This window comes from Arachis ipaensis, chromosome B07, assembly GCF_000816755.2.
Source record: "Arachis ipaensis cultivar K30076 chromosome B07, Araip1.1, whole genome shotgun sequence".
Lineage (NCBI taxonomy): Eukaryota > Viridiplantae > Streptophyta > Magnoliopsida > Fabales > Fabaceae > Arachis > Arachis ipaensis.
In genome coordinates this window covers 4,738,694-4,748,718 of record NC_029791.2, presented here as the reverse complement: position 1 = coordinate 4,748,718, position 10,025 = coordinate 4,738,694, and the positions used below count along the sequence as shown (strand labels likewise).

At 36.9% G+C, this 10,025-nt stretch overlaps 2 protein-coding genes across 4 annotated transcripts; one reads left to right on the top strand and one right to left on the bottom strand.

Annotated features, from left to right (window-relative positions):
• LOC107608830 (protein SMG7) lies at nt 238-6,139 on the top strand. Its single transcript, XM_016310571.2, has 8 exons — nt 238-455; nt 1,097-1,209; nt 1,739-2,332; nt 2,462-2,584; nt 2,977-3,209; nt 3,311-5,255; nt 5,350-5,476; nt 5,582-6,139. Exons 2-6 carry the CDS (start codon nt 1,141-1,143, stop codon nt 5,229-5,231), a joined length of 2,940 nt encoding a protein of 979 aa, XP_016166057.1. The 5' UTR covers nt 238-455; nt 1,097-1,140; the 3' UTR covers nt 5,232-5,255; nt 5,350-5,476; nt 5,582-6,139.
• On the bottom strand, nt 5,920-9,713 carry LOC107609776 (hydroxyproline O-arabinosyltransferase 3). 3 transcript variants are annotated; one of them, XM_021107074.1, is made up of 9 exons: nt 9,447-9,711; nt 8,668-9,222; nt 8,022-8,089; nt 7,698-7,920; nt 7,463-7,560; nt 7,307-7,376; nt 7,159-7,230; nt 6,964-7,077; nt 5,920-6,703 (listed from the first exon to the last, which is right to left on the bottom strand). In XM_021107074.1, exons 2-9 carry the CDS (start codon nt 9,043-9,045, stop codon nt 6,629-6,631), a joined length of 1,098 nt encoding a protein of 365 aa, XP_020962733.1. In that variant the 5' UTR covers nt 9,046-9,222; nt 9,447-9,711; the 3' UTR covers nt 5,920-6,628. The 3 variants fall into 3 exon arrangements, with proteins under 3 accessions (XP_020962733.1, XP_016167288.1, XP_020962734.1); XM_016311802.2 differs by having other exon boundaries at nt 7,719-7,920; nt 9,447-9,709; XM_021107075.1 differs by lacking the exon at nt 5,920-6,703 and adding an exon at nt 6,725-6,897 and having other exon boundaries at nt 6,928-7,077; nt 9,447-9,713.

The following is a 10,025-nucleotide window of genomic DNA, read 5'->3' as shown; positions in this document are numbered from 1 at the left end:
TAACAGTAAATAAAAATTAAATTCTAAAGATAACATTTAATCTTATTATCATTTTGGTGACTTAATGTTATCTTTAAAAATAAAAGATTATGATAACAATTCTTAAACGCAATAAAGGAAAGGGTAGATGTAGGGTCAAATTGAGAAATAAGAATAGAAGAGCAAAACGACACGAAACGGCGTCGTAAAAGCACCGCCTGTAAGGAGAGAAAAAGAAGGTTCTTATCCCATCCATCATCCCCTTTGAAAACACCAACAAAACAATTAAACATTGAAACGAACCAAACAGAAAACACAAAAATCTACGCCCCTTTTTCTCTTCTCTCTCCTCTTTTCCTTTTTCTTCTTCTTTCTTCCTTCTTTCTTTCTTCCCCTTTCGTCAACCAAACCCTAATCTACGCCTTCATTCCTTCTTCCATCTTACGCTCCTTCGATTTCCGCTTTCGATCACGCAGGTCACCTATTTCCTTCTTCCAATTCTCTTCTTTTTTTTTTCTGTTTCTGTTGACCTAGTTTATTTGAAAGAAAAAAGCTTTTTCTTAATGCATTCGTCGCTTTTAGGGATAATTTTTAGCTTATTGTTGTTGTATGTTGCATCGATTTCTTCGATTGTGCCGGATCTGGTATTGTTTTTGAGTAATAGGTTCGTTGCCGATGCATTATCTCGAGTTTTGTACGTTTGTTCGATGGGGTTTTTTTTTTATGCAGTCACTGTACCAGTGGGAACAAAGGGGGAATTTGATGTTTGGATTTGATGCATTTAATTTTTGGTTTTCCTTACCTTCTTATGATAGATAGGACCAAGCCTTGTTTTGCGATTTTGATGAGTGAGTTTTTTTTAAGTCATTTAGGGTTGTATTCATTTAGGAGTGAAATTGGTCTGCAGTGTGTTTTTGACTGAATTATTGGTTTTGGATTTCGGTTTCGGTGGGTACATTTTATGTTGTATTGTAATAGAGAGGCTGCCTCCTTTTGTATTGATTGTTGGTGAATTTATGCAGCATCAATTTGCAGTTTATTTATATTGCTTAAATGACCGATTTAGATTTTTTTTCCCCCTGAACTGACCAATTCCTTTGCTATTTTTTTTTTTTAGGTTTTATGCAGCTTGGGTTTAGTCAGTTTATATTTTGATGGACGATGATAGTAGATACGGATAAAATGTCTGCTCCTTCGTCAAGGGAGCGTGCCCAACGCCTTTATGATAAGGTAATGCTCCCCTTCTCTCACCATTGTCATTGTGAGCTTGATTACCGAGCAGGGCTTTATTTCTCTGAATCTTTTATCATCTACCAAGATAAATGTTTCATGAATCTGGTTACTTATATCTAGCTTATTTGTGTTTTCTTAATTTAATGTATTTATATAATAAGTTTAGATCTATTTAGAGGCATGGGCTTTAACGATAACTGTCATTCCCCCCTTTTCCAATGGCGAACAAAACTCCACTGAACAACATTGCATTTTCTTTTTTCCTATTTCGCAAGTGATTCCTTGTCTCACTACCCTGATTTTTATTATTTTTGCATAGACTGTTGCTTATATCGATGTTTTGGATGCAGCTTTATTTTAGCGTGAACAAAGCATCAAGCATGCACTTTCCTGTTCTCGTCTTTTGTGAATGCCATTGTGTGATGTGGCTTACTTGTTTACTATTACTTGCTCAAATTTATTAAAAAAGATTATTTTTTGTTATATTAACCAAAAAATAATTTTCTAACATGCCAATTTTATTTAGAACCTTGAATTGGAAAGCAAGCGGCGGAGATCAGCCCAGGCTCAGGTCCCATCAGATCCAAATACATGGCCACAGATGCGTGAGAACTATGAAGCAATAATTCTTGAGGACCATGCTTTTGCTGAGCAGCACAATATTGAGTATGCGCTATGGCAGTTGCATTATAAGCGGATTGAGGAATTGAGGTCATACTTTAGTGCTGCTCTTGCTTCTGGCTCAAAATCAACTGGGAAAGGTCCAGCGCGACCTGATCGGATAAATAAAATTAGGCTGCAATTCAAGGCTTTCCTTTCTGAAGCATCAGGATTTTACCATGATCTTATTATGAAAATAAGAGCAAAGTATGGTCTTCCTCTAGGGTACTTTGAGGGTTCAGAAAATCGGGTTGTGATGGAGAAAGATGCAAAGAAATCTGCCGAGATGAAGAAAGGTTTAATATCATGTCATCGTTGTTTGATATACTTGGGTGATCTTGCTCGTTACAAAGGACTGTATGGCGAAGGTGACTCAGTGAAGCGAGAGTTTGCAGCAGCTGCTAGTTACTATTTACAAGCTGCTTCTCTATGGCCTTCAAGTGGAAATCCCCATCATCAGGTACTTTGTGGCATTCTTCAACTGTTTATGCCTCTGATTTATTTTTGGTAGTTAACATCTCATATGCGAAGTGTGCCTTATAGGTATTGTATGCCATTTTGATAAGTATTTCTTCTTCCTCCTTTTTAGCTTGCTTTATTGGCTTCATATTCTGGGGATGAGCTGGCAGCTGCTTATCGATATTTTAGGAGTCTGGCTGTGGAGAGTCCATTTTCAACAGCCAGAGATAATTTGATTGTTGCATTTGAGAAGGTAATGAGACCATGGAGGTTTTTTTCTTTCCCTTATCTTGTTTCATAAGGGTTAAGTGTTATCTTGTTCTTTGTTTTTGTGATGCGATGCAGCTCTTTATTTTCCCGTATATTTTGCTTGTGCATAGGAGCAACAATTGTGCTTTTTGACTTAATCTTCCTGTATTTTATCCCTATTATTTTTTTGCCTTGTGATTTATTATACACAAGTAATGTATTTGATGTTTTAATGCCATTTCTAGTAAAAGTGGTCAGTGGTGACAAGTATGCCTCTGAACTTGGTTGTCTGTTTGTTTTCATGTTTTGATGTCTGGTGTTGGCTTTTGCCTACAAATCCTTCTTATATGATCTTCTGGCATTACTTCCTTACTAAAAGTTTTTGTAATACCACAGAATCGTCAAAGTTTCTCTCAGCTTTATGGAGATGTCAAAGCTCTTGCAGTCAAGGATAGTCCTGGGAAGTTGACTGGAAAAGGAAGAGGAAAAGCAGAAGGGAAACTTGCAACAAGGGGTAATGATGCAGAAGCTTGTCCCAAAAAGGAAGGAACATCTAGTATACAAGAGACATACAAGTCCTTCAGCACTTGCTTTGTCCGTCTAAATGGAATATTATTCACTCGAACAAGGTATATAATCTTGATCTACCAATGCTATGCACTCCCTTTTATCCATTACATTATTAATATGTTCTGACTTTCTTTTCACTTTGTTTCTTTCATGATGGCAGCCTTGAGACCTTCACCGAAGTTCTCTCTCTTGTTAGCACTGGCCTGTGTGATCTTCTGCCAACAGGGCAGGAGGAGGAGCTGAATTTTGGCACAGACACTCTTGAGAATGGACTTGCCATCGTCAGGATTGTTTCCATTATTATATTTACTGTTCATAATGTGAATAAGGAATCTGAAGGGCAAACTTATGCTGAAATTGTACAGCGTGCTGTTCTACTTCAGAATGCATTTACTGCAGCTTTTAAATTGATGAGTTTCATGTTAGAGAGATGTGCACAGCTGTATGATCCTTCTCGTAGTTATCTTTTACCTGGCATTATGGTTTTTGTTGAGTGGTTGGCATGCTGTCCCGATCTTGCTGCAGGCAATGATGTGGACGAGAATCAGGCAATTGTTAGATCAAAATTTTGGGATCATTGTATATCCTTGTTAAATAAGCTTCTTTCAGTTGGGGCTATGTGTATTGAAGACAATGAAGAAGAGACTTGCTTTAATAACATGAGTAGGTATGAAGAAGGGGAGACTGAAAACCGGCTTGCTTTGTCTGAGGACTTTGAGTTAAGAGGGTTTGTCCCACTTCTTCCTGCACAAACCATCTTGGATTTTTCCAGGAAGCTTTCCTTTGGAAATGATGGTGAGAAGGAAAGAAAAGCTAGGGTCAAAAGGATTATAGCTGCAGGAAAGGCTTTAGCAAATGTTGTTAGGATTGATCAGAAAATGATATATTTTGACCAGAAGGGAAAGAAATTTACAGTTGGTGTTGAGCCCCAAATCTCAGATGATCTTATTCTGCCCTCTGGTTCTGGCATTTCTGGTGCTGATGAATTGTTGAAGGAAGATACAACAGACAAAAAGGTGGGAACTGTACTGCCTGACCAACACCAGCATGTTGAAGGAGAGGATGATGATGAAGTTATTGTTTTTAAACCTATAGTAGCCGAAAAACGAAATGATCTGGTAGCTGTGTCATCAAGGGTGCCCCATGAAAACTCAATAGCTTCTGGAGAGCATATTAAATTTCATGTGAATTCTGCTTTGAACTCCGTCAATCATATGAACCATCAACCATCCTTGCATGCTTCTGTTAGTGGTCCAGTTCCGCAACACCTGCAACCAGTTCAGCCACATTCTTCAAGATGGTTAGAGGAGGTTTCTCTTGCAAACAGTTTAAAGGGTCTTCGATTCTTTGAGAATGGGCATGTGATGAAACCTGACCTGGCACTGCAAGATTCAGGGGCATTCTCTAACCATACTGCACGTTCTGTCCCTATCCAGCAAGCTGTTGCTCCCGATGCGAGTGTACTTTATGGTCTCTCCAAAGCTCAAGACTTTGTTATATCATCCAAAGCAGATGCTATTGCAGCCTCTGCGATTACTACTGATAACTCTGTTTTGAAGACATCATCAGCTCTGCAAGCTGGCTCTAGAAAATCTCCGGTTAGCAGACCTTCTAGGCATCTTGGACCTCCACCTGGTTTTAGTCAAGCTCCTGTTAAACAGGGTATTGAACCTGTTAGTTCAGATTTAGTTAATGGGAATCCACTTTTGGATGACTATAGTTGGTTGGATGGATATCAGCTGCCTTCGGCAACCAAAGGTTTAGGTGCCAATGGTTCTCTTGGCTACCCCGTGTCAAATCCTCTTCAAGGCAGTAACAACGGCTTGAATGGGATAGTTAGCTTTCCCTTCCCTGGCAAACAAGTTCCATCTGCACAGGTGGAAAAACAGAATGGCTGGCAAGACTATCAGACATCTGACCTTTTGAAAGCACACCATGATCAGCAGCTGTTACTGCAACAGCAGCAGCTTTATCTGCAGCAACAGCAGCAGCAGCAGCTCGCATCAGGAAATCAGCCGTTTACATCATTGCCTGAGCAATTTCAAGGACAGTCAATCTGGACAGGTCGTTACTTTGTGTGATGTGCCAGTATACAAATATTGACGGTATGCTTCTGATCTTGATTAATTGCCATTGGTTTGATCAAATTCATTCTGTTAAATTTGAATTTCTTGACAATTTTTTTTAATGATGTTGAAGGAATATTATGGATGTGCTGTGCATTCCTTTTGCTTCCCATTCAAACTCCAGATATGCTGCCTTGTCATTGAATGTTATTGGGAGTTTATTTGGATAGACTCGGTGCTGGAACTTGCTACTACAACAGGTGGGTGCCAAATAATTATATTTATATTTACAGATTCCTTTTTCTGTTTGTTCCGGTGACTATTGGACTGTTGAGTTTGCTGTAACATGTATAAATTTATTGTAGATTTTGATAAGCTCATCAGTGCAGATGAGGGAGGATAAGCAAGCATCTTTACTGTTCAAAGTTGTTAAGTAAACACCTTGTCTGGTTGGGTGGATAGAAGGTGATAAATAAAAGATTATCCATTCGTCTTGAAGCTTGTATCTTCTGGGATTGGTGGTATGACAATGGTTTGTTCGCTTCTCTAGTGGGAAAGTCATAAATGGTGCACCGGTAAGAATCCACCATCATCTAGCGGCCCTGTTATACACAGTGCTCTTCAATTCTCTGGCACTTACTTTTTCTACTTGGAAGCTTCAGACTAGCTGGGAAAGTTGGTAGGTGTGAAGTGGTTTTCTGAAGTCGGATATTTTGGGTTTTATAAATAATAATGACTTTGTGGGTCACGGCTGAGTTTAAGTACTTCTGTTTCAGTGTTTCAGTGGTTTCATATTTGTTAAGGTTCTAATAATGTGTTATTGTATATGACCATTGACTCTACGGTTTCATTGTCTCTGTCTTTTTGTTCTCTAAGTCGAGGATAACTCGAACTTCATAAAATAAATATTCCCTTTGGATTTTTATGGATACTCTTTAGTTTTCTGGATGTTAAATCACACATTCTACTTTATTCTGATAACACAAAAGGTATTATGTAACTTTGAAAACCGTTTACAATGCAAAGGTTTCACCCACAAATCTTTGAAGTAAAAACCAAGTTTCAGATAAAACCTTTTGAGGCAAGTAACATGATTTTACGATCGAATGAACTATGAAGTTTCGTTGGGCAAAAATTTAAGCATGTAATAGCCTGTAATTACATGTTCTGAGTTCAATGAATCTGAGGGACTACTAAAAAATATATATATAATAAGAAAAACCAAAAATAAAACTATTTCCATAGCTCGGAACAAAAAAAATTCTTTGTATTCAAGACAATTCCTCTCTCAGTAAACTATTTGACATGTATTTAAATCAGTATTGGTGGCCCTCATGTTTTTTAAGTCAATGAAATAGCATGATTGCCCCCAAGGCTTTATGGCGTGTATATAGATCTGTTATCTTTTTGCATCAGCTTTTTCTATTCAATGAATCCCATTCAGGAATGTTTGCAGTAGCCTCGTTCACCATCTTTACAAGCCTCACCTACAAAATCATCATAATTGATACACATACATAAGGGCCTTAATGAAATGAAGCTTCAGTAGTTAAAACACAATCTCAGAAAAACACTTCATACAACAAATGAGGATTTTGCTGTGGTTTCAAACACAATCTGCAAGCACTCAACACTTGGAAGCCATTTGATTTAAAATGTTCTAGGGTTCTATTATCAAATTGTCTATCACTTGCCTTTTGGCAATGATAATGTCAATCTCAGAAATAGTTGCCAGAAAAGCACTTACCACACTTTTGGGAACACCGGGAGGAGGCAAGGAAAGGTTTTTGGGTGGAGGACCCAGAAGATATGATCTCTTGTCAAATCGCCATTCGCCAATTTTCCCATATGTTAGTTGTCCCTGGAAAACAAACTCAGTAAAGAACAAATAAGTTATGCATCAAACACATTTAAGCCACAAGACCAAAAGAAGTGAATTTACCTTCAAATTGTAGTCACATCCATAAGTATAATGAATGATAAACTTCTTCCCAACATGCAAGTCCCATGGTGGCTGAAAATTCCCAAAGATTCATGTAACTACTAAGAAGAAAAAAGGAATGGAAAAACATGATATGAGCAATTCAAACCTGCAACATAAAGTCTTTTCGAAGAATATGCTTTACGCCGTGCAATGCAGACGCCACCGCATAAGCATACCTTTCATTCAACAGAGAACAATCAGTCAACCCTTAGAATCCTTAAACATAAATCTTTCGAATGGCGAATTCTGTAGTGATACTCACATTTCTAGCACCCATCCAAAAGCTTTATCAGTTTCTTGATCATCTTTCATTCTCAATGAAATATTCACCCATGTTGGAGCAATTTCCTCCATCAGGGACTGTTTGATGATGAAGAATCAATGCAATAAAACCAAGCTATTGCGAAATCAGGTATATTTGATATTACTATAGCTATGACAGTTAAAAGCTATGAGGATCACAGATTCACAACAAGAATCAATAAGGCACCTCATACAATTACTAAGCGAGACTTCACCTTCTGAATGATCACAGGAGAGTTGCCAATAGGATCGACATCAGTAACAGGACCCTTGTCCTCCGGATAGAATTTCCTAATTAGTTTTTCATTTTCGACCGGTTTTATATAGAAAAATGGATACCCTGCTGGTTGGGATCCGTGAGCCAAATTCGGCAAAGGATTTACAAATATATGGTCAGGTTCAGCCATCAGAATATATCTGCAACAACCATAAAATGCACAGCTTCTTAGATTTTTTTATCGGATAATACGAATATTCTAGAGCGAAAAAGAAGAAAAGAAGCATGAGTTGGACATTACTCTTCCTCAATATCTGCTTTCTCTAGCCACTGAACAAAGGCCCATGGTCTATTTAGGACAATATAACCCTGTATAAAAAGAAAGATATAAATTATGAGCATCAATCATTGTTATCAAAGATTAGAATGCTCAAGAGCAGTATAATAAATAGCCTTGAGTAGATTTGCATAAATAACAATGAATATGTAACATCAACATGACACCATGGACAAGGCTGAAATTTCCCAGTGATCTTGGTTTTTCTTGAACATAGAGATGATGCTATATTGCTATGCTATAGAGTGTAGAAACCTCTACGAAAAATCGCCCTAAACTTTACTACAAGTCTTACAAGCTATCCTCTTATCACTCAGCACTTAAAGTTTCTATGATCTCCCTACAGAATCAATTCTTGCATCAGAACTAAAACTGTAGCAACAAAATACTCGAGAGATAAAATCGTTGAACGGCAAAAACAATTAGCATTAAAACATCGATAACCTGGAGTAAGAAGACTATTATCTTAACAGAAAGTAACTTGATTCTGTATATTAAGCTTTGTAGATTTGATATTGGTCAAGGATTCACCCATCAAAATTCAAACACAGGCCTAGTGATGAAATGATACAAATTCTCACAGCAGCATCAGAAAAAAAAATGTACATACCCGATCCAAGCCCTCAGGCAGGGGATCAACCACAAATGTAGGTATCTCATCCATCAACTGATCTGCCTTTCCTGAATGCAGAATCCGAGTGAACTTTCCCATGTCTGATCCAGGCATGTCCTTCACTTTCTTATACCAGTAGTACATGATCCTACATTGCCATTGGCTGTAAGCAGCATCGGTCGCAGTCAATGCAACATGGTATTTCAAATTAGAGCTGGTTGACTCCATGACTTTCTTATCAAAAGGTTCCAACAAACCTCCAGCCTTATGTTCTATGATCAATGACACAAAGTTATAAGTGGCAAACAAAAATCCCAGCACCATAAGCAGCATGAGTAGTGTCTTCCCACGCCCCATGTTTTTCCTCACAATCATTTTCCAAAATCCTTTTTCACTTATTAAAAAAACTATGGATTCTATGAATCTCCAGAAGCCAACTAACTGAGATTTACAACCAACACATTCATACCACACTAGTCCTTAAAAAAATCACACTTTTCAGCTCAAAGCTATGGTCAGTGGTTGCTCCACAAATTCAAAAAGGAAAAGAATCTGCATCAAAAGAATAATAAAATAGTTATATATATTTAATGAAGTCAATGTGCCACCACATCAGAATCCTATATATACAAAAGAAGTCAACAAGGAATGGTATTTAAACCAAAGGCAAATAAAAAATCATAAAATGAAATATCAAAAACCTTAAACGCAAATAAGAAGAGAAGCAGAATATCATATTTGAGCTACAATTAACTAAGATAGACTCTCAGACTCACATATACAGATCAGATCTCACACGCCAATTGGAAACACCCCACTGAAGAAAGGCTCAAGCTTTGAAGCAAAACATGCACAAAAGAACCCAACTTTGGCATGAAAAAATGATGGGCAAGAGGATTTTCAGGGAAAGCAAAGGAAAGTGGTGGATGAATGAAGAGAGAGAGAGAGATTTATTTATGGGGTTTTGACTTTTTTTTAACTGGAAGTCATACGTTACTCATAAGAGTCCGATTATGTGCTGTGTGTGTCATACATAACTCAAGCGATTACTCAAATCCTATAAGTTTATAGAATTCAATTCTGATGTTTATAGTAAAAAATAATTTTATAAATGTATCTAATTAATTACTTATAATTACATTCAATCAAATTATTAATTATTTGAATTGTTTAGTATTAACAAGAAAATGTTTGACCATTTGTTTGAACGGTTTAATTAAATTTATTTTAAAAAATAAATTTAAATAATAAATGTTTATATTAAAAGTAGTTTATAAATAAATTATTTTGTATTTGATTTTTTAGTTCTAAAAGTGTTTATTTTAAAAAAAATATGATAAAAGAATTTTTATTAT